The 23,222-nt window shown below is 44.3% G+C and overlaps 8 protein-coding genes across 8 annotated transcripts; 4 read left to right on the top strand and 4 right to left on the bottom strand.

Annotated features, from left to right (window-relative positions):
• Positions 1-344: 344 nt before the first annotated feature.
• LALA0_S07e03840g (LALA0S07e03840g1_1) lies at positions 345-3,356 on the bottom strand (the record flags this gene model as incomplete). The annotated part of the gene is made up of 1 exon (XM_022771482.1): positions 345-3,356. One exon carries the CDS (start codon positions 3,354-3,356, stop codon positions 345-347), a length of 3,012 nt encoding a protein of 1,003 aa, XP_022629385.1.
• Positions 3,357-5,249: 1,893 nt separating this feature from the next.
• On the top strand, positions 5,250-5,627 carry RPA12 (LALA0S07e03818g1_1; the record flags this gene model as incomplete). Its single annotated transcript, XM_022771481.1, has 1 exon — positions 5,250-5,627. One exon carries the CDS (start codon positions 5,250-5,252, stop codon positions 5,625-5,627), a length of 378 nt encoding a protein of 125 aa, XP_022629384.1.
• A 572-nt stretch (positions 5,628-6,199) lies between these two features.
• CCT5 (LALA0S07e03796g1_1) lies at positions 6,200-7,882 on the top strand (the record flags this gene model as incomplete). Its single annotated transcript, XM_022771480.1, has 1 exon — positions 6,200-7,882. One exon carries the CDS (start codon positions 6,200-6,202, stop codon positions 7,880-7,882), a length of 1,683 nt encoding a protein of 560 aa, XP_022629383.1.
• Positions 7,883-8,008: 126 nt separating this feature from the next.
• ARP3 (LALA0S07e03774g1_1) lies at positions 8,009-9,364 on the bottom strand (the record flags this gene model as incomplete). The annotated part of the gene is made up of 1 exon (XM_022771479.1): positions 8,009-9,364. One exon carries the CDS (start codon positions 9,362-9,364, stop codon positions 8,009-8,011), a length of 1,356 nt encoding a protein of 451 aa, XP_022629382.1.
• Positions 9,365-10,282: 918 nt separating this feature from the next.
• TOR1 (LALA0S07e03752g1_1) lies at positions 10,283-17,671 on the top strand (the record flags this gene model as incomplete). Its single annotated transcript, XM_022771478.1, has 1 exon — positions 10,283-17,671. The coding sequence occupies one exon, from the start codon at positions 10,283-10,285 to the stop codon at positions 17,669-17,671; it is 7,389 nt and encodes a 2,462-aa protein (XP_022629381.1).
• Positions 17,672-17,700: 29 nt separating this feature from the next.
• On the bottom strand, positions 17,701-18,141 carry YAE1 (LALA0S07e03730g1_1; the record flags this gene model as incomplete). Its single annotated transcript, XM_022771477.1, has 1 exon — positions 17,701-18,141. One exon carries the CDS (start codon positions 18,139-18,141, stop codon positions 17,701-17,703), a length of 441 nt encoding a protein of 146 aa, XP_022629380.1.
• A 1,308-nt stretch (positions 18,142-19,449) lies between these two features.
• Positions 19,450-20,520, top strand: RFC2 (LALA0S07e03708g1_1; the record flags this gene model as incomplete). Its single annotated transcript, XM_022771475.1, has 1 exon — positions 19,450-20,520. One exon carries the CDS (start codon positions 19,450-19,452, stop codon positions 20,518-20,520), a length of 1,071 nt encoding a protein of 356 aa, XP_022629379.1.
• Positions 20,521-20,649: 129 nt separating this feature from the next.
• On the bottom strand, positions 20,650-22,317 carry EAP1 (LALA0S07e03686g1_1; the record flags this gene model as incomplete). Its single annotated transcript, XM_022771474.1, has 1 exon — positions 20,650-22,317. One exon carries the CDS (start codon positions 22,315-22,317, stop codon positions 20,650-20,652), a length of 1,668 nt encoding a protein of 555 aa, XP_022629378.1.
• Positions 22,318-23,222: the final 905 nt, after the last annotated feature.

The raw sequence follows: 23,222 nt of genomic DNA, 5'->3' as shown, positions 1-23,222 counted from the left end.
ATCGTGCCATTACTGATGTTCGTAACTATCATTATACAACATTAACATATAATGTCTTGAATACGGGTGGAATTATCTTAATGAGCTGAAAAAGCATGCAAATTTTAGTGTGTTGATCTGTATCAGCCGGCCATTGCCTGACCTATGCATTGATGAAAGAAGACTCGCGCGGTGGTAGAGAGCCAAAGATGCAAAATGATTAAGTGCACGTATTGTAACTTTCAAGCGATGGTTTGATTGACAGTGATGTGCTTCGAAAAGGACAGTGAACATGTCGATTACTTGTCTGCTTCTTTTGTGCATGACGTGCGCAGCACCAGGAGTCACACAGCCTGCTTCCTGCACTAACCCTCGTTAGGGGGTTGGGGCGAGGGAACATCTGGATCAGAGCTGAATACCTCATTATGACTGTGCTCTCCCATTACGAAGAATTTGCTGCCCCGATGATTGTAGTCAATTGAGCTAGGCGGATGTTGATAGCCGGCTTCGCTCGTCCAGGGGAAATTTCCTTGATTGTATAAAATATTCAATTCAAGAAGGCGGTCGGCATTTAGCAAGCTCTGCTTTTTGAGAAGCTTGTCGAGTCGAACATAGGAAGCGGAACTTCTATCCAATAAATTGTACCACACAACTGTTTCCAAGCGATATTGGAAAGGATCTTTGTACCCACCAGTAAAGGTGCGGTCGCGAACGAAACTTTCTAGAGAAGAACGTTTTTCCGCAGGTGACCGATCCTCGTCATATATCAATTCCAATTCTTTTTGACGGAATGTAGTCATTTGGAAACTGTTCCACAAGAAGTCGAAAAATCTTTCGACATTTTCATCGCTGACAACAGCAGCGTTTTGAAATAGTGCGACTGTGTTTCGGAAATCGAGCGCTTGTAGGGATTGCTCCGGAACACGAACAGGCGAGCTAGGCGTTTGCGCCATCGTCAGCAACGTGGAGCGATCAATCCATTGACGGAATTCTGGTACAAACGCGCTGCCTCCATACTGCAAGAAAGTGTAGTTAGCTGGAACACCGTATTCGTGTTTCAATAATTCAACCACTCGATGTGGCACATACGCTTTCGCACCGTGGAAAAAAGTGAGCCTTAAGGGTGACAGTTCGGAAAGGTGGCTAAAGTGATTGTTCCTGCAATTGTAAACTTTGGCCGCCTTGTTCATGTTGTAGCGCTCCTCGGGTGATTCTTTCTCATGTCCATTTTGGACACCTTTCACGACATGCGAGTACCAATTGATGTGATTCAAGCGCCCAGCCGTTACATTACCTTCCTTCTGCTCTTTCTCTAAAACGTCGAATGCCGAGAGGTTTGACACGCCTTCAACAATATTAGGATCTTTGAAAAAAACTTTACTATTATTAGTTTTCGAAGCTTCCTCAGCGAACGGTTTGTATCTATTGTGCGCTCCGTCTGATGACACCGATAATCCAGTGATGTCCACGTAAAGACCAGAGTCCACGTCAATAAATCTAGCATCAATATTGTTGTTCCCGTTCCCGTGAACACGGCTCGTAATTGAGTTTCCCACGTCTAAGAAAAACCGACCATTGCCAACCTCTGGATCTTCTATTATCAAGCTTTGGTTAAATCTCTCTGCTAACAAGTTGAGATGTACAATAGGCATTTGCATGTCATGATCACCATCCCAAGGAAATGCCATTCCATTGTACATCCAGGCATAGAGGGTCCCATGAGAAAGCCACGAACTGAGACCATTAGAATGCACAAAATTCAGCCATGCCCGAACGATTGCGTCAAGCCTAGATCTCATATCATCGTGCTCAACCATCCCTCTGAAAAACCTAGAATCGAAATGATGGCCCATGTGTGTGTAGTCGGTGACAAGTGAGGCTTCCGTGAAATACTTTTTATGATCCATAGTGAGGGTGTTTAAAGATTCTTGAAGAGATTCCATGTACATTTGCTGGTGCCGTGTCCTCTTACTCAAAGCCTGAAGTTCCTGCAATTTTTCCTTTGCATTGAATTCGAAATCTTCTTCGGTGAGGTCAATGAAATATGGCATCTCCACATTTGTAATCGGACTTTCGGTTTCTACGGGAGGATCCGATGTGAAAGTTGTTGATGGACTCTCGCTTAAATCGTGGCTCCTGTGCAATGAGTTGAAAATCTGCGTTTTAAGTTCCTTGAATTTCATTATATTGTCAAACGAATAATCTCCTTTTGGAATTGACGGAAACGATGGCAAGTTACGTTCCATGTAGTTTTGCAACAATCCATTGAACAAAATATTCTGAGGCCTGCCTTGCAAGTCGAGTGCTTCCGCGTTACTCACCTCAATTTGTATCGAAGAGCCGTTCCTATTCAGAAATGTCAAAGAGTTTGGAGAATCCATTGAAGTTAAAAGATTTGTGCGAGCTTGTAGTCCATAGAGCTCGGGTCTAGAAAATTTGAGAGGAGCGGAAGATTTGAAACCCGGGAGTAATACATTGGAGAGCTCATTACTACAATAGTCATCAAGCTTGAATTCGGGGTCTTTTTCGGCAAGTCCAGATATGCTACTAAATTTTGACGCCCCTAAACCTTTAGCGCGATCCTGCTCAAATAGCTTGACCCCGAATTTGCGTTCATATTCCAGAAGTTTTTCGGGATCGTAAAACTTACGCACGACATCGCTACATCGTGGTTTTTCAGACAGCGGCAGATCGATAAATCCATTAAGAACCTGCGAATCGGTCCAGTCATACCAGCTGAAAGGAAGGGTTAAATTTTTAAATGATGGGAACTGAAGTCCCGTGGCTGAGTCGATTTGGAACTCTAAAGAACCGCTTTCACGGATCTGGTGCAAAATTTCGTCATAATAGACAGATGTGGGGGCCCGCGGATCGTAATTATACGTCCGCAATGGGAACTCGTCATTAATGTTGGTGGTGTCCCCATTATTGCTGTCAACTTGGGACGCGGGGAACAATTCTTGAAGGGATTTGATGGGCTTTTGAAGGCGGCCTAGGAAGGTCTGGGACAAAGTGCAAGGGATCACATAGCGGATCGCAGTATCGAATTTCCAGAACCAATAGTAGTTGACGAGTTCGTCAACGCTGGGCTTGACAGTCAAACCTTGCGTGTTCGGAAGCGCGTATGCGAGTAGCCGATCAGACAGCCTTTGACGGGACCCTGAAATCAGGCCCGGGAGCTTTCGGTTGGGGTCTGCGTATCCTGAGAGCACATCCAGCGGATTACCGCCGAACAGCGACGTCAGCTTCGACGGGATGGAGTCGCCATCGCCTTGCACTGCGTACACCGACGCACCCACATACAGAAGCTCTGCTATAACTACGGCCAGCAGTAGTGCTATCAGTCGTCTGCTGTGTTGCTGTAGACGAGAGCGCATTTGCGATTATTTCCGTGGTCGTGATGATTTCTTTTCGTTTTTTTTGGTACCTCTAAACCACGATTTCACGACAATTCTTCAAAGACGGGACCTGCGGGCCTAAGAATCGCTTGGTGTGTGATTGTAGTGGTGGAAGACTTGAAGGAGACGATTGATGGTTCCAGATATTTAGGGTTTGCTGGTGATCCACCGGAGGCACGTGCAACCAAAAAAAGCGGGAGTGCAACGACACAAAAAGCGAAAGCGATAAAGCGGAAGAAAAATTAAAAAAAAAAAAAGTTTTTTTCGGGATCAAACACGTATCAAATGACACGAAGCTGTCTGTTGATCGGATCCGGATAGGAAGACAGGGAGACAAAGACGGGATAAAACGATACCGGCGGATATTTTATAATTTTTGGGCCAGCCAAAAAACGCGGTGTTTTGGACGAGGAAAAGATTGGTCTGGTTTTGGATGGAGTGCGTACCCCTTTGCCCCAATCTTCTTGTACTGTATTATTGTTTCCTTTGACCGGAATCGGGTGGTCGCGTAAAAATTGACCGTTGTCCAGACGAGAAGAAGCAAGCTCTTGCTTTATTCTCTCACTCAACTGGCTAAACTCGAGTGTTTTATACCTCAGAGCACACACCTGTGTGGGCGGTGGCTGAATCGAAACTGAAAAAAAAAAAAGGAAGAACCCTCAGATTTGAAGCATGTCCAGATTTTGAATAGGCCAGACTCGAGAATTCGTTAGTCGCAACGATGCGACAACCGTGCCTTTTATATACTTCGATAGTTCTAGAGGTAAGCGACAAAGCGACAGTGCAACACTGGGTATATACCCCAATCTCAAAATCGCGGCAAGGGCGATATAGCACAATTTGCTGCGGCCGCGGCCGCTTCTGAATACTCATGCACATGCACATGCGTCTGCGTTTTGACGCATGTGGGCTTAGACTCAGAAAGAGCCATGGGAGACGCACAAGGCCACATTCCGGGTGCAAAACACTATGAAACACCCGCGCCATTGTGATAAGGCGGTTGTGTCAAGCTCAGAATTCACAGGCGACATTGCAGGTCTGGCGTTTTTGAGTGTTGGGGCATTTAGGGTGGTGCACGGAAGTGCGGACGGGAAATGCAGCGATTTTCCGGTAGCCACAGTTTTCGGCCGACGAAAGCAGCGCAGCGTGCAGCATGCATGCAATGCAGGTGTCATGGTGACATGATGTAGAAAGCCCGCAAGGACCGGAGAGCTGTAATGCATAAACGTCGCTGCTTGCAGTATATGGTGAGGGCGTCTTATTTAAGGGTGCTGTTGCTGTTAGAGAGGGGGGTCACGTCATAGCGACGGACTTAAGACGGGCGTGGTTCTGCCATCGGCGGCTACGAGCACAAGAGGAAGAAGAAGAAGAAGAAGAAGAAGATGATGATGATGAAGAAGAAAAGAATATGGAAATGCAATATCGGCCGTGAATAGGGCCTAACAGTCTGGTTTGTGGAAGATAGGGTCTAACGGTGGGGGTTTGTGGACTTAAAACGCAGATCCTGGTATGTTCCGTGGAAAAGTGAATGTTAACGGATAAACGTTGATATCACGTTGTACGGAAATGAAAAAAGGGCTACTCTTTTCGGTAGCTTATGCATGTTTGTGTACTCGAGTACCATGCGCTACTGCATGATGCATTTGGCTCGAGGCAGACGAGGAGGGTACTCGCGGTACTCATAAAGATCATGTGAGAACAAAATACATCACCATCGACGAATAATTTGAAATTTTTCATCTACACCACACGCTAGGCACATCTCATCTCATCTCATCTCAACTCACCGCTAAAGATCTACTTCAATCGCGTTGAAACCAGTCCTCCTCCAGCTCAAAACGCTCTCCTTTTGCACCGCTTCTTGTCGCCAACATGTCTGTGGTAGGGTCTCTCATATTTTGCACACATTGTGGTAACCTTCTCGACAACCCTTCCGCTGTGCAAGACTCCAGGATCCAGTGTGCACAGTGCGGAGCTACTTACGACAAATCCAAGTTTTCCGATCTGCGGGTCGTGACGCGGACCGCGGACGACGCGTTTCCATCGAAGCTGAAGTCCAAGCGCTCTGTTGTGAAAACCTCGCTCAAGAAGGACGAGCTCGAAGAAGGCGCTACCATTCGCGAAAAGTGTCCCAAGTGTGGCAACGACGAGATGCACTACCATACTTTGCAGTTGCGGTCTGCGGACGAAGGTGCCACTGTCTTCTATACCTGCACCTCCTGTGGCTATCGCTTCAGAACCAACAATTGAGCCAAGCGCCCCATCTCACGCAATACGCTTTTCAAGAAAAGTCAAGCACCCCATCTCACGAAATGTGCTTTTCCCCAAAAAAAAAAGACAAGCTCAAAAACTGCATCGCTCTCGGCCCCCTGGCCCCGGAGAGTCCGTCATCATCAGGCTACAGCCAACACTAAATGTTCAAATTCGCACCTGATTGGAAATCAAAAGCACCCGAAACTGAACCACAGTGAGACCAGACTATCCAATTCCTGTCTGCCTCCAGCTCAACCAGCGTCAATTCGCTATTATAGGCTTTAACCCTGTTGAATCCATGGGATTATTCAGTACTCACGCTTGTACTTGTGTGTCAAGTACTCGTCTCACATAAATTTCTTAATTTCATTGTATAATCATCTTCTACAAAACTTCTGGATGGCAAAATTTTAGAAAATGTAATTTGATCCAGGTAAGCCCTAGTGAAAAAGTTCAACTCAACCTCAGCTATAAAAACACTTCAATAGCGTTTCGAATTCAAGTCAATTGGCTATTTTGCTCCAACATTAAGCCACAACAACTTCCGCTATTTGAACAAAACGGCAGAAATGGCTCAAATGCATCCACAAGGTATGGAAATGCCCGACATGTCCAATGCCATTGTGGCACAGGATGAAATGGGAAGACCATTCATTATTGTTAGAGACCAAGGTAATAAGGAAAGACAGCACGGACTGGAGGCGAAAAAATCACACATCTTGGCGGCCCGCTCCGTGGCGTCGATCATCAAGACGTCTTTGGGTCCAAGAGGTCTTGACAAAATCCTAATATCACCCGATGGTGAAATCACCATCACTAACGATGGTGCTACAATTTTGTCACAGATGGAGTTAGACAACGAAATCGCCAAGCTCTTGGTGCAGCTTTCCAAATCCCAGGACGAGGAAATCGGTGACGGTACGACCGGTGTGGTGGTGCTGGCAAGCGCTTTGCTCGATCAGGCGCTCGAACTGATCGAAAAGGGCATTCATCCAATTAAAATCGCCAATGGGTTCGACGAAGCGGCCCGGATGGCTGTGGTCCACCTTGAGGCCCAAGCAGACGACGTGGCGCTCGACGAATCCTCCTTTCACGACTATTTGTTCAAGGCTGCCAAGACCTCGCTGGGGTCCAAAATCGTATCCAAAGACCTCGACAGATTCGCACAAATGGCCGTGGATGCTGTTACTAGCGTGATGGATCTGGACCGGAAAGACGTGGATTTTGATCTTATCAAGTTAGAGGGCCGTGTGGGTGGTTCTCTACAAGATTCCAAACTCATCAAAGGTGTTGTTCTTGACAAAGATTTTTCTCATCCACAAATGCCAAAGTTGGTCAAACCTAAAGAGGGTCAGGACGGCGTAAAACTTGCCATCTTGACATGTCCCTTCGAGCCTCCCAAACCAAAAACTAAACACAAACTCGATATATCAACTGTTGAAGAATATCAAAAACTGCAGTCCTACGAGCGGGAAAAATTCACGGAAATGATCAACTACGTGAAGAATGCTGGTGCCGACGTGGCGATCTGTCAGTGGGGCTTTGACGATGAGGCCAACCATTTACTATTGCAAAATAACCTGCCTGCCGTAAGATGGGTCGGTGGCCAAGAGTTAGAGCAAATTGCAATCGCTACCAAGGGTCGTATAGTACCTCGTTTCCAGGATCTGTCGCCCGAAAAATTGGGTACGTGCGGTAAGATTCGTGAAGTCGAGTTCGGAACAACAAAAGACCGCATGTTGGTCATTGAAGAATGCTCAAACTCGAAAACGGTGACTTGTTTCATCAGAGGTTCTAACAGGATGATCGTAGACGAAGCTAAGAGAGCTCTCCATGACTCTCTCTGTGTTGTAAGAAATCTGGTAAGAGACTCCAGAGTTGTTTACGGAGGTGGTGCTGCCGAGGTTACCATGTCGGTGGCGGTGTCTGAAGAAGCCGATAGACAGCATGGTATTGACCAGTATGCATTCCGTGCCTTTTCTCAAGCTCTTGACACCATTCCAATGCTATTAGCTGAGAATTCCGGGCTAGATCCAATTGAAACTTTGTCCCTGCTGAAGAGTTCCCAAATCAAAGAGAAAGTCTCCACAACAGGAGTGGATTGTCTGTCCAACGACTCGAACAACATGAAGGAACTATTTGTTGTTGATCCATTGATTGGTAAGAAACAACAAATTCAACTAGCCACTCAGCTTTGCAGAATGATTCTCAAAATTGATAACGTCATCATAAGTGGGAAAGACGAGTACTAATTTGTAAATATATAGGTAGCAGAATGTAACTCGCCACGCGTTTCGATAAAACTTCATTTAGCCTTTTTATTTTAAGAGGTCCTATTCTGTACACAGGAATGATACTAATTTTTGTAAATGATTTATCTACACCATGTTGAAAAGACTGAAATTTCTCACAATCTCAGGTCCAATTTCATCGTAATCTTTCTTTGTGTGACAGTAGCTCTTAAATTCGGCCGTCTGTGCCAACAAAGAGCCACCGAACCAAACTGCATTTCTCTGTCTTCTGTGCGAAATAACCTGTACATCGACACCTGTAGATTTTGTACCGCTTAGACTCTCACTCAATGCAATCCTGTTGTTTACTATGCCCTTGATATCTCTTTGGAGACGGCGACCGAAATCTCTAAACATCGTAGATCCCCCCGAGAGTACAATGTTGTTGTAAAGCCCTTTACGGACGTCAATGGGACATGCCTGGATTGTGTGATCAACAACGGTAGGTAATGGCGTTAAGAAATCCGAGGATGCAATTTCCGGATTGAAGAAAATCTCAGGCGCCAAAAACCTTTCATATCCCACGTCTATTACCTTGCGTTTTGTTTTCTCTGTATTTTCAACAATGAATTGGGCGAATTTTTGAGCATCTCTATCAAATTTGTTGAATTCTTTGACGATGTCCGAGCAAACATAACAGTATTCTTGCTTGATACGCTCGGCCGTTTTCAATGTGGTGTCTTCCTCGCCACGTTCTCTTAGTAGCGATTGGATGAAAAGTGTAATGTCTCTTCCCGCAATGGGAATGTTCTTGATTGCGGAGCCAACCACGTAACCTTCAGCCACTGGGATGACGTGGGTGACACCATCACCCGAATCTATAACAGTACCGGTCAGTGATCTGTCGACAACTTTCGAAGACGTCCAAGAGGCGGCCAACGCGAGTACCGCCTGTACCGCAATATAGAGACCGGCACAGTTGAAACCCTCGAAAAAAATTTCGGCTACCTGTTCCCTGTTTTCCGGAGGATTGAGAGGTGGCTCAGTCAATAGGAAAAAGTGGTCTTCTGGTTCAGTTCTCAGGTACTTGAAGATCGAGTTTTCCCAAAATCTCTCCATATGATCCCAATTTTCGACTTGACCGTGGCGAATTGGGTAGCTAAGGGAATACGAAGGTCCCTGGGCTGCGGAGAGTGCTTCGTTACCGATGTAAAAGTCCAAATCCTCGGTACCACGTTTCCCGGCCAAATTGTTTGACATGAGCGCCGCGGAAGCCAAATTGTTGAAAGAAGTGGCAGAGGTGGAGTTTCCGAAATACGGATTTGATGTGCTTTGTGCAGAGCTCCCACTTGCCCCACTGCCGCTGCTTTTTGTCGCTGATCGCTGTGCCGTGGCTATGGCTGTAGGAAAAATCCACGATGGAGAATCATTACCAGCAAATCCCAATTTCGTCAGTCCAGTACCATTGTCCATGACAATGGCCGGATTATTCAAGTACGACATCTCTCAAAAAGTGCTTGAAAAATCGTCCAACTAGCTCAATGGCAGCCTAAGACCAGTCTAAAGAGGCTTTCTCGTGCTTGATCTTCTGGAAAGGGGTTGGTTGACAATCAAAAACCACCGGTATAGTTTTCATTATAAAAATTATTATTCATGAGTTGAAATTTGACACGGCACGTGACACTTGCTTTTTGACATTGAACGCCGTCGTCGTTTTCTTATCGAACTTTTGAAACTATAAGTGATTTAATATATGTGAAGAACAAATTTAGCAGAATGTTAGTAGTAGGGGGGACTCGATAACGGGGCTATGCAAGACTCGGAATTATATCTAGACTTGTTGTCGGTATTTCCTCTCTAGGATGATGTTTTCGTAGCGATTACTGTCACCTCAATTTATAGTGTGAGTCACGTGACCAGAGTAGAGAGTCGAATTTTACAGTCAAAGGGCAATTGTTGGTGAAGTTCGCCAAAACATAGGAGCTTAATTGTGTGCTAGACTCTACAATAGTGTTATCAAAGTACTCATGTATGTCTAACGCGCGTTAGAACTATCAGGAATGTGAATTTCGCTAACACGTATCACGTGATAGAAGCTTGCTTTTAAAGTTTCCCGAAGAATCAATGTGTGGAGACAAGATATGAAAGTATAAAATGATCGAATAGGTCTCTTGGACGGTTCCGCAATCCATTACAGAACGTTCAAGCTCAAAAAGGATTCCCATGTACCGAACTCTTTAAATTGTGACGTTCGTATATAGTGACTAGCCAACAATAGATAATTACCACACATATTACACCAGTATATCTATCTATCTATCTATCCATTCGGTTGATGTAGAAATTAGGAACAAGTTAGTTTACCCACCTGGGAGCATTGAGAGAACCATTTGAGACGCTGAACCTGGCCCGCATTCTCTCATGCTGAAAATGAAACATGATATAGTCAGGCGCAAGAAGCTTCTGTCCGGTGGAAAAGACGGATCTGAAGCGGTGGACGGTGTCAAAACTGGAGCCGTTGGTAGCGGAGCTGCCCCGGTTAATGCGACTGGTTCAGTCGAACACGACAATGCCGATTTCTCCGGACTTACTGCCGGCATTCCAAGCGGATCTGTGGGGGCAGACCAGGACTCGGAAACAACTTTCATGGCATTTGCAATTATCTTCAATAAACTAAAGAATCCCAGCGCTCAAGAGCGATCTGCGGCTTCGTTTGAGCTGAAAAATAGTCTGGTATCTCTTGCACGTCAGGTATCCACCGAACAGTTTCAACGGTTTAGCAATGACATAAACAATAAGATATTCGAGCTCATCCATGGGTCTTCCTCGAATGAAAGGTTTGGTGGTATTTTGGCGGTCGACACTTTGATCGATTTTTACGCGCAATCGGATGAACTTCCCAATCAAACTTCACGGCTAGCAAATTACCTCCGTGTTTTGGTTCCGTCAAGTGATGTCGATGTTATGCGAGCTGCTGCAAAGACATTGGGAAAACTTGCGATTCCTGGTGGCACATTAACCTCGGATTTCGTTGAGTTCGAGGTCAAAACTTGCATAGAATGGCTCACAACATCTCCAGAAAATTCTTCCTCAAATTTCAAGCAAGAGCTCAGAAAACATGCTTCACTTCTCATCCTTAGTGCCATCGCAGAGAACTCTCCTTATCTTCTATATCCATACATCAATTCCATTTTGGATAACATATGGAGAGCTCTGCGAGACACAAGACTTGCCATTCGCGTAGATGCTGCAAACACGCTTTACAAGTGCATGGAAATCATACAGGGTAGGGACGCGAAACTTTCGAAAAAATGGTTTGAAAGATTGCTTGAAGGCTGTTCTTATGGCTTGCAACTCAATACCCATGAAGCTATCCACGCAACTTTGATCGTTTACCGACAACTTTTGTCTTTAAGAGGAACTTACCTGCATGAGCAGTTTGACGAAATTTATGAGATGACCATGAGATACAAAGACCACAAATCAAGCGTGATTCGGAATGAGATTTATGCAATTTTGCCTTTATTGGCAGCTGCCGACTCTCAAATTTTCACCGAAAAATACCTAGATCAGACTATGATTCACTATTTGACTTTATTAAAAAATGCATCTCCAACTAATAATACGGACAAAGCCGCCATATCCGTGTCGATAGGTGACATTGCACAGCAAGTTCAATCGAGCATTGCACCTTACTTGGACTCGATTTTGGACAATGTAAGAGACGTTTTGATGATGAAATTTAAACTGCGGAAAGAATTTGAGGCGGAGATTTTTTACTGTGTTGCGAAACTGGCATGTGCGGTAGGTCCTGTCTTGGCTAAATACTTGAATCAAGACCTCTTGGATCTTATGCTTGCTTGTCCATTGTCGGACCATATGCAAACGACTTTGACGACAATCACTGAAAAAATTCCGTCTTTAAAGACTGTCATAAACGAAAAGTCCCTTGATATGCTTTGTTTCATTTTATCAGGGGAGAAATTCAAACCACCAGGATCTCCGATTCCACTGAAACCTTTAAACAGTGAGCGAGCCAGGCATTATAGAGATCAATTGATCTTAAGGAAGACAGGTGAACTTAATGATGACATCTATGACGTTCATATCCTAAACCAGGCATTGATAATGCTGCATAAGATAGACTACAGATACTCTCTGGCATACTTCGTCCGGATGATCACAGTCTCGTACATTGAGCACGAAAGCCCTCAGGTGAGAAAATATGCTGCCCTTGCGTCATGCGATCTGTTTGTGAAAGACCAGATTTGTAAACAAACGTCACTGCATGCGCTAAATACTGTGTCTGAAGTTTTGGGTAAGCTGCTAACGGTCGCCATTACAGATCCTGTTGTGGAGATCAGGTTCGAGGTTTTGAGGCATCTTGATATAAGTTTCGATCCCCAACTGTCTCAGCCAGATAACGTCCGTCTACTCTTCATGGCATTGAATGACGAAGTTTTCGCGATCCAAATAGAAGCGATGAAAATCATTGGGAGACTCTCCCTTGTGAACCCGGCCTATGTTATTCCATCTCTCAGAAAAACTTTGCTGCAACTTTTAAGTCAGCTCAGTTTTTCTACCATGTCGCGCAAAAAAGAAGAAAGTGCCTCCCTGATTAGCACGTTAATAAGCTCAAGTCAGGACGTAACAAAACCTTATATTGAGCCTATTTTGGACGTACTTTTACCCAAATGTGAAGATAATTCCTCTGCGGTAGCTTCAACAGCTCTTAAGGCGATGGGCGAATTGTCAGTTGTAGGAGGAGAGGCATTGACTCCGTTTCTTGGTCAACTGATGCCACTTATCATCAATACATTTCAAGATCAGTCAAACTCATTTAAGCGTCTCGCCGCATTAAAGACGCTCGGTCAACTATCAGCTTCTTCTGGATATGTCATAGAACCTCTATTGAGTTTTCCGCAGCTGCTGGGTGTATTGATTAACATTCTCAGGTCAGAAAGCTCGCCAAATATCAGAAGGGAGACTGTTCGTCTCATAGGAATCCTTGGCGCTTTGGATCCTTACAAACATAGGGAGGTCGAGCGCACTTCAAATGCTACCACTACAGCCGACCAAAACGCTCCGCCGGTAGACGTTGGTTTGCTGATGCAGGGAACATCACCCTCTAACGATGAATACTATCCAACCGTAGTGATTACTACGTTGATGAAAATTCTCAATGACCCCTCCCTGTCGTCTCACCACACTTCCGTGATTCAAGCGGTAATGCATATTTTCCAGACGTTAGGCTTACGGTGCGTGTCCTTTTTAAAACAGATTGTGCCGGGAATCATTAACGTCATGCAGGCATGCCCGCCTTCGCTTTTGGAATTCTATTTCCAACAATTAGGTGTTCTTGTTTCAATCGTCAATCAGCATATCAGACCGTTTGTTGGAGAGATATTTGAAGTTATCACAGAGTTTTTTCCACTGGTCAAACTCCAAATCACAATAATCACAGTGATTGAGTCGATTTCTAAGGCTCTCAAAGGTGAGTTCAAGGCATTCCTCGCTCAAACTTTAGCTCTATTCTTGGATGTTTTGGAGAAAGATAAATCAAACAAAAAAGTGGTGTCGGTCAGAATAATGAAATCGCTTGTCGTATTTGACGCAAACCTCGATGAGTTTGCGCATCTGATAATTCCAGCAATTGTGAGGATAGCAGAATTCGGTGCTGGTACCCTGAATAAAGTCGCGATCATAACTTTAGGGAGACTGGCGAAGACTGTCAATCTCTCTGAAATGTCCTCCAGAATAGTCCAAGCGCTTATACGCGTGTTGAATAGCGGGAACCAAGAATTGATAAGGGCCACAATGAATACTTTGAGTCTTTTGTTGCTCCAGCTAGGGGTGGATTTTGCTGTCTTTATCCCCATCATAAACAAAACCTTGTTACGAAATCAGATACAACATACGGTATATGATCAACTTGTTAACAAGCTGTTGAATCGCGAAGCGCTTCCTACAAGTATCATAATTGACCGAGACTTCGAACTCGCCACCAAAGAGGCTACCGATGTTGAGCTGCCCGCAAAAAAGCTTCCTGTAAATCAACTTATCTTGAAAAGTTCTTGGGAATGCAGTCAGCAGAGAACCAAAGAAGATTGGCAAGAATGGATACGTCGTTTGGCTGTTCAATTACTAAAAGAATCACCTTCGCATGCCCTTCGAGCGTGCTCAGGACTGGCAGGCATCTACTACCCATTGGCAAGGGAGCTGTTCAATGCCTCATTTGCCAGTTGTTGGACAGAGTTGTACACTCAATATCAAGATGACCTTGTGAGCTCCTTGTGTGTGGCGCTTTCGTCGCCCAACAATCCACCCGAAATTCACCAAACGTTGCTGAACTTAGTAGAATTTATGGAACATGATGATAAGCCTCTTCCAATACCGGTGCCTGTTTTGGGCGAGTACGCTCAAAAATGCCATGCCTACGCCAAATCTCTGCACTACAAAGAGTTGGCATTTATACAAGAACCGAACGCATCCACCATTGAGTCTCTCATTAGCATCAACAACCAATTGCATCAAACTGATGCCGCCATCGGTATTTTAAAACACGCTCAGCAACATCACGATCTTCAGCTCAAAGAGACGTGGTACGAAAAATTACAGAGGTGGGAAGACGCTCTTAGCTCTTATAACCAAAGGGAACTAGCGGGCGAAGACTCCATTGAAGTAAGATTGGGTAAAATGAGATCACTTCACGCACTGGGCGAGTGGGATAGACTTTCTGAGTTAGCTGCTGAAAAGTGGGGGTCCTCAAGTTTGGAAATTAGAAGAGTTATCGCACCACTTGCCGCAGGAGCTGCTTGGGGCTTGGGTCAATGGGATAGAATTGATCAATACATTAACGTTATGAAAAAGCAATCGCCTGACAAGGCTTTCTTTGATGCTATTTTATGCACGCATAGAAGTGACTTCGAAAAGGCTGAAACGCATATATTTGAGGCCAGAGATCTTTTGGTCACTGAAATTTCAGCCTTAGTGAACGAGAGTTACAATCGAGCATACAGTGTGATAGTCCGCTCCCAGATGATATCAGAACTGGAAGAGATCATTGAATACAAGAAACTTCCTCCAGCGTCAGAAAAAAGAGCTACTTTACGCAAGACGTGGAATAAAAGATTGCTCGGATGTCAGAAAAACGTCGACGTATGGCAAAGGATCTTGAGAGTGCGTTCTCTTGTAGTGAAACCGAAACAAGACATGCAGGTTTGGATCAAGTTCGCAAATCTTTGCAGAAAATCCGGAAGAATGGGATTGGCGCAAAAAGCGCTGAACTCACTATTGGAAGACGGTGGGGATCCTGCGCATCCAAACACAGCGAGGGCCCCCCCACCTGTGGTATACGCTCAATTGAAGTACATGTGGGCAACTGGGTCTCAAAAGGAAGCACTACGTCATCTTATTAGCTTCACCTCCAGAGTTGCTCATGACTTAGGATTAGAGCCGAGCAATATGATTGCCCAAAGCATTCCACAAAGCAGCACCATACCGCTTCATCACGTTGAGGATTACACGAAGTTGCTAGCTCGTTGCTTTTTGAAACAGGGAGAGTGGAGAGTCTCCTTGCAGAGTAATTGGATCTTGGAAAATCCTGACGCAATTCTAGGTTCTTATTTGCTCGCGACTCACTTTGACAATAAGTGGTACAAGGCGTGGCACAATTGGGCGCTTGCTAACTTTGACGTAGTTTCTATCAACTCCAGTGATGATAGAAATCGAGAACAGGGCAACCTAAATGACAGCGCTATTCAAAATCCTGATGGCCCAGCGGGTATGGGCTTAGAAGGTAATGGCGCTGACTCCAACAACTTATCTCCAGAATTGGTGCAGAGACATGTCGTGCCTGCTATCAAGGGGTTTTTCCACTCTATTTTGCATTCTGAGTCGAACTCTTTGCAAGACACCCTGAGGCTCCTTACCCTGTGGTTCAAATTTGGTGGCATTCCCGAGGCTACTCAAGCAATGCATGAAGGTTTCGATTTGATCAAAATCGACAAATGGCTCGACGTAGTTCCACAACTTATAACACGTATCCATCAACCAAATCAAACTGTCAGCAGATCTTTGCTATCGCTACTCTCTGACCTAGGAAAGGCTCATCCTCAAGCTTTGGTTTATCCATTGACGGTTGCTATAAAATCAGAATCTGTCTCAAGACAAAAGGCGGCTCTCTCGATTATCGCAAAAATGAGAGTTCATAGTTCAGTTTTAGTTGACCAAGCGGAGATGGTAAGTCATGAGTTGATTCGCGTCGCAGTCTTATGGCATGAATTATGGTATGAGGGCTTAGAAGACGCGAGTCGGCAGTTCTTTGGGGAGCACAATACAGAGAAGATGTTTGCCACTCTTGAACCGTTGCATGAAATGCTAAAAAGAGGGCCTTCTACCTTGCGCGAAATATCTTTCCAAAACTCATTTGGAAGAGATCTCAATGATGCCTACGAGTGGGTCATGAACTACAAGCGGAACAAGGACATAACAAATTTGAATCAGGCTTGGGATATTTACTACAATGTGTTCCGCCGAATCAGCCGCCAGCTACCACAACTCCAGACACTTGAGCTGCAGCACGTATCCCCCAAACTTTTGGCTGCTCACGACTTACAACTCGCTGTGCCTGGTGCTTATCAAGCAGGGAAGCCCGTTGTACATATATCGTACTTCGAGCCAATCCTCTACGTGATATCGTCGAAACAAAAACCTAGAAGGTTGTCTGTTAGGGGCAGCGATGGTAAAGATTATCAATACCTTTTGAAAGGACATGAAGATATCAGACAAGATAATCTGGTAATGCAACTGTTTGGTTTAGTCAATACACTGCTGCAAAACGATTCAAAGTGCTTCCAGAGACATTTGGATATTCAAAGATATCCAACCATTCCATTGTCGCCCAAATCAGGTTTAATAGGATGGGTCAACAATAGCGATACATTTCACGTTCTTATAAGAGAGCATCGTGAAGCCAGAAAAATTCCATTAAACATAGAGCACCGAATCATGTTGCAAATGGCTCCTGACTACGATAATCTGACCCTTCTACAGAAAATCGAGGTTTTCACGTATGCGCTTGACAACACGCGGGGTCAAGATTTGCACAAAGTGTTGTGGCTCAAGAGTAGATCTTCAGAAGCTTGGCTTGAGAGACGTACCACGTACACCAGGTCTTTGGCTGTTATGTCAATGGTAGGTTATATTTTGGGTCTAGGGGATCGGCATCCTAGCAACTTGATGTTGGATCGTATTACGGGCAAAGTTATACATATCGATTTTGGGGACTGCTTTGAGGCGGCAATTTTGAGAGAAAAGTATCCAGAGAAAGTGCCCTTCCGTCTCACACGTATGCTAACGTATGCTATGGAGGTCAGCGGTATCGAAGGTAGTTTCCGTATCACTTGCGAAAACGTAATGAGGGTCTTGAGAGATAACAAGGAGTCGCTGATGGCTATTTTGGAAGCATTTGCATACGATCCTCTGATCAACTGGGGATTCGACTTACCAACACAGACAATTGAGGAACATACCGGTACAGAGCTCTCACTCGCAAATCCCAGCGAATTGTTAAGAAAAGGAACGATTTCGGCGGAAGAAGCTGCCAGGATGGAAATTCGGCAGAAGTCTGAGATCAGAAACGCACGGGCGATGTTGATTTTGAGAAGAATCACAAATAAACTCACAGGCAACGATATGCGGAGAGTTCATGATTTGAACGTCCCAGAGCAAGTGGAAAAGCTTATCCAGCAAGCAACTTCTGTTGAAAACCTGTGCCAGCATTATATAGGCTGGTGCTCATTCTGGTGATACTACGTTGTGTACTAGGAACTTTTTGTTTAGCGAGACGAAATCCGTGGGTACTTATTTCGATAGTCACCAAGTATTTTCTCCCACCGTTGTATGGGACTATTGACATGTATAGGATTGCAGTTTTCGTCGAAATGCTGCTTACTGAGCACTTTGTTGATTCGAAGTTCTAGTTGTGCCCGTTGGAAATCCTCGGTCAATGCTTTGTCACTTCCGCCATGTAAAAGTGCAAGTATCTGTAGCTCACCTAGAATCACACCAATGCGAACACCAAGGTTGGATCCTACACTGTACGAGCTGTCGAATCCCTTTTGTAAATTGTCCTCTTTGGCAGAGGTGATGCCGTCCAAATATCCTCTTTTATTATGTACCGATCGAAGTTTCCGTATTTCAGCCGATTCTTGTTGCTGAAATTCGCTGGAAGCCAAATCTAAATCAGAAGCCCAAATATCACTATCACTGACGCTCATGATGCTATCGATACTGAAAAAGAGTGATTGATAATTTGTATTGGTAGCTGCTTACCTGGATCAGTAGCTCATCGCTTACTCATGCCTCATCGTCTATCTAATTCATCTCAGTATGTGAACTGTAGAGATCATATTCACTATAAAAAATAACGTGACCTTCAAGGATTTAGCTAAGAACAGAACTCTTCGAGTCCGGCATGATATTTGCACTATTTAGATACTCTCATAATGTTTGAGAATACTGTTAGAGCTCTCAGTGCCATGGTTAGCAAATTTGGACTCTAAATATTGAAGAACCTGTCTCTGAAAATAGTATGCAGTTTTAGTCTGAGAATCTGAGAGAATCGGAGTAGCGTCTTGTGGTAAAGCCCAGATCAATTCACTCAAGTTCCATAATCCTGCACTTGTTTCGGAGAGGTCTTTAATCCGATTTCTTTGAGTTAAAGTGAGAGCATCTCGCCGTATTGCAATTTGTTGTCGGTACGGAATTTTGGCGATTTAACAAGCCACCCGGCACTGGTCTATCGAAATTAAAAATCATTTGACGCTTAAGTACTTCTAGTGGCTTGACGCTTGGCGACTATAGTTATTCAAGCTTCTCTCTTCTGTCGCTGTCATTGATCACGTGAATTAACTATCACCTGGTAATAATCCTGACGCCAAGAGGAGGTTCCGACGAAAAATGTACGTGAAATGGAACTAGTGCTGGCTTCTGGGTTAACTCGAAATTTGGAGCATAGTTTTGCTAAGAAATGCTTCTTTGCGAATTGTCCACGGTGCTAATGGTTGGCTAATAATTGATCTAGTATTTATTTTCAATCATTTACCAGATGTCATTGATTTCTTTTCCTCTCGACAGAGACCAAATTTGAACACAGAAAAATTGCACTCTTATGCAAGAAGCCGAGTTAATCATAGCTCCTCGACCCTTGTTGATGGAAACTCGGACTTTCAAAACCTCCAAAAAAAAATCAAACAAAAGACCAACAACATCGAATCAAACAGAAAAACACGCTCTCAGAAAGATATTCAATACCAAATAATTAGCAGGTATCAAGCGCTAGTTTTGGTTCATAATCTCAGGGCTACTAACAAGCATGAATAGCTATTCTTTGGTAACTGGCGTTCAGCATATAGGGGATCATGTGACTTTCATTAAACCTTAATAGCCTGGTAAAACTCGAGAGAGCCAAATCAAACCAATCCAACTTTCAAAGCTCAATTGACAACTACAAGCTCACGCATCTATAGCGAGTCTGAACACTCACATTCCCGCTGATTGGAGCATATACGACTTATAAAAAGATAATGAGTGAGGGCTTCTTCAACAAGCGGCAGAAAACGGCCTCTTCTGAGAGGCCTAATAACGAGGACTCGAAGCCCTGGATCGAAAAATACAGGCCAAAAAAATTGGAAGATGTAACGGCACAAGACCATGCAGTCAATGTTTTACAGAAAACGCTGAAATCTGCTAATTTGCCACACATGCTATTTTATGGGCCACCTGGAACTGGTAAAACTTCGACAATTTTGGCGTTGACTAAAGAATTGTACGGCCCAGAGCTGACTAAAAGTCGAGTGCTGGAACTGAATGCTTCAGATGAAAGAGGAATAGCAATTGTTCGCGACAAAATCAAGAATTTTGCTAGACTGACAGTTTCAAAGCCTTCTGCATCCGATATAGAGAAATACCCATGCCCGCCTTACAAGATTATTATCTTGGATGAGGCCGATTCAATGACCGCTGACGCTCAAAGCGCTTTGAGAAGAACCATGGAAACCTTCTCAAATGTAACGCGCTTTTGTCTCATTTGCAATTACGTTACCAGAATTATCGATCCCTTGGCATCGCGTTGCTCAAAATTCCGCTTCAAATCTTTAGATGCTTCAAACGCGCTTGGACGTCTTCAGCACGTAGCGACCCAGGAAAGCCTTAATCTGGAAGACAACGTGCTGGAAAAAATAATGGATGTGTCTCAGGGTGATTTAAGGAGAGCTATCATGCTTCTACAGTCGTCTTCCAAGATTGTTAAGCACCTAGACCCACCTATAGTTACTCGCCTTGCAGTAGATGAGCTGGCTGGTACTGTGCCATCAGATTTGGTCTCGAATCTCACAAGTAAGATCACAAGCATGGACTTCTCTGAAATTATGAATTACGTGGGTGAGCTCAAAAGAAGTGGTTGGAGTGGGGCTGCAATGGTCAATCAGCTTCATGAGTATTACATCAATAATGATCAGCTTACCAAGTCTTTCAAAAATGAAGTTTCTTGGCTAATATTCGGTTCAGATTCAAAGCTAACAAATGGGGGGAACGAACACATTCAATTAGCCAGTTTAGCTATCGGTATCGCCAATCTGTACAGAAAAGGTATGTGATATATACTAAAAAATAAGTAAAACAAAAACTGCGTGTTCATCCCACGGCATCGTTTGCATCGTAATCGTAAATAACACTGGTCAAGCTTTTCAGTGTTGGAAAATAAGCAAAATTTTGCAGCCCTTCAATTACTTAGCCTCGCGCGGACGCATACCTTGCTGCTGAACGTTGCCGTTCAAAGCATGTGGGGCAATTTGAGGGTTCCCATAAGGAGGAATAGGGCCTCCTTGATTGAAGAATCCGGGTGGAGGAGCCATCATGTTGTTGATAGGGAGAGGCATTTCTTGTGACATGTTTGGTGGAGGCATACCGTGCATCGGGCCGAAACCTGGTGGTGGCATGTTGTGAGGGCCCGGAATGAACGGGAGTTGCATGTTGGGTGGACGAAAGACCTTGTTACCTTTTTCACTAGCTTGCCCCTGGTTAGTGAAAAAAGGTTGAGGCACGCCAACTCCTGGAGGTGGCATCTGGAATTGCTGAAATCCAGTAGGTGGCTGAGCCATCGGTGGATTTTGAGAATACGTGTTCATGGACATGCCCATATGATAACCGGAGGGCCCCTGATTAGGTGCAACGGGGGCGTTTCCTGGTATCGACGACAGACCGGGAGGAGCTCTAGCTCTTTGATGCTCTTGGACCTTTGATTGTTCACCACCAGGGGTAGAATAAGGTACTGTAGCACGCGCTTTCGTGGCAACACTATCATTCGAGGCTCGCGCGTCATCTGCTTTTGGGCTGGGGGATGCTTTGCCTCTGTTCAAAAGCCCCTGGAAAAAGTGGTTATTTGTCTGTTCTTGCACCGGTGGTGATGATACAGATGAAGTGGAGGAAGTTTTGTGTTGTGGTAGTTGCTCTGCTGCACCTTTCTCGGTCTCCATATTGTCGAAAAAAGACAAGATACGGGAACCAGCGTTAGACTTTGCCTCGGCCTCCTTGGGTGTTGGGGGTTGGGCTAATGTGCTGGATGATTCATTTTTGCTAGCTGCTGTTCCAGTATTGAAAAAAGAAGAGAATCGAGAATGCGAAGAGGTCTTGGCGCTTTCCAAAGTTTCCTGGTCTGGTTCAAGTTCTTCGAAATTGGACGAGCTTTGCCTGTTTAAATTGAAAAAATCAGAAATTGAGCTCCCATTATTGGATAGTGTAGGTCTTTCAATTGCATCGGAGCTACTGTTCGTTGAAGGTCCCCTCTTTTGACCCTCCAATTCCTTCATTTTTTTCCTCCAGTTTTCAAAATCTGTGATAGAGTTTCCTGTGGGCTTTATCTTCTCCTCCAATGCAAGCAGATCATCGTTGTTCACTTGCACATCTTTTTCTTCCAAGTAAGGCTTATCTCCCTTGGCAAATTTGCTGCCACGTTTCGCGTTGCGAGTATTTTTTGCCCTGTGATTCTTCTTTTCAGCGTTGGATTCCGGCATTCGGAATGTTGATCCATTTTTGTGACCATTTCCCATACTAGCGCCCACTTCAGACTGTCTTCTATCTGGGTGTCTGTTGGTCAATCTCCAGAAACTCTTTTTTGGAATATGTACGCTTAGTGAGACCTGAGACTGATCAGATAATGACTTGCCTATTTCCACCAGTTCCTGCATTGTGTACAGATGAGATTTTGTGCTATTCAAAGGCTTGAACTCTTCAATCTTTTTGCCCCCAAGTTCGTCGATAACCGTAGTCGTAGCTCCGGTGTCCTTAATATCGCCTGATGCAGCATTTTCTACTATATCATCTGTAAAGGCTATTTTCTCCGGGCAAATTTCTATTTTACCATTCATCAATAGATCTTGCTCTAGTCCAGACATCTTAAGACCCAAAGTCTCTCGCTTGAGCGTTTTTGACCTGCCCGTTAATGTACGATCTCTTCAATCTTTGGGTGAACTATACCGTAAACTTGCTAATTTAACGATTTTAGATAGAGTCATTGTGTACGTCCAGTACTTACCTACAAGATAAGCGGTGACGAAGAGCCAGCGACGTGTAGAGGAAAGGAGATGGTACTCTGAGAGTTATTCAGTTACTGTTCCGAAATATGGTCAGGATCGAACTTTACAGTTCAACCTTGACGGTTAACTCGCACCTTTGTTGATTACAGTAACGGTTAGGAACAATTGGGATCACGTGACTGATGAACTCTTGAAATACTGACACCGACAGTGATAGGGCCATCTTAAAATGGCTTCTGAGAACTTGAAGGACTGTTGAGCTACTGATGGTCTCTCTATCAGTTTTCTCTATTTTCCAGTTGTGATATGACATGTTACAAATTTACAAATTTTTGCATCTCAAATGGATGGCGGACAGCATATTCTATGAATATACAGGCAAGACTTGGAGTTCCGTCCCATCTTCCTTCATTAGGAAAACGCTTGTTGCTTGTATATGCTTATATGCTAGATTGTGGCCTGTGAAGCCATGCCATGCTAAGGTAAATATTGAAAAAAAGAAGAAAAACCAAAATCCTTATGTCAAGCATAACTCATGAAAATGGATGCCCCGACATAGATTAAAGATCGCCTCGGATAAAATAGGCTTGAGCCTGCATGTCCTTCCTATTCTCCTGTTTTCTTTCTTCTTTATTTTTTTGGTTTTGAGACGCTTTTCCTTGTATACCTGCGATGTCGAATATAGATGCAGGACACACTAAAGAACTACAGCGTGTTGTTTTTCGCAGGCCTATAGAGACTCGGGCGACTCTGGCACATCTTTT

The sequence above is a fragment of the Lachancea lanzarotensis genome, scaffold LALA0S07 (genome assembly GCF_000938715.1).
Source record: "Lachancea lanzarotensis genome assembly LALA0, scaffold LALA0S07, whole genome shotgun sequence".
NCBI classification, from domain to species: domain Eukaryota; kingdom Fungi; phylum Ascomycota; class Saccharomycetes; order Saccharomycetales; family Saccharomycetaceae; genus Lachancea; species Lachancea lanzarotensis.
This window is presented reverse-complemented; position numbering and strand designations above follow the sequence as displayed.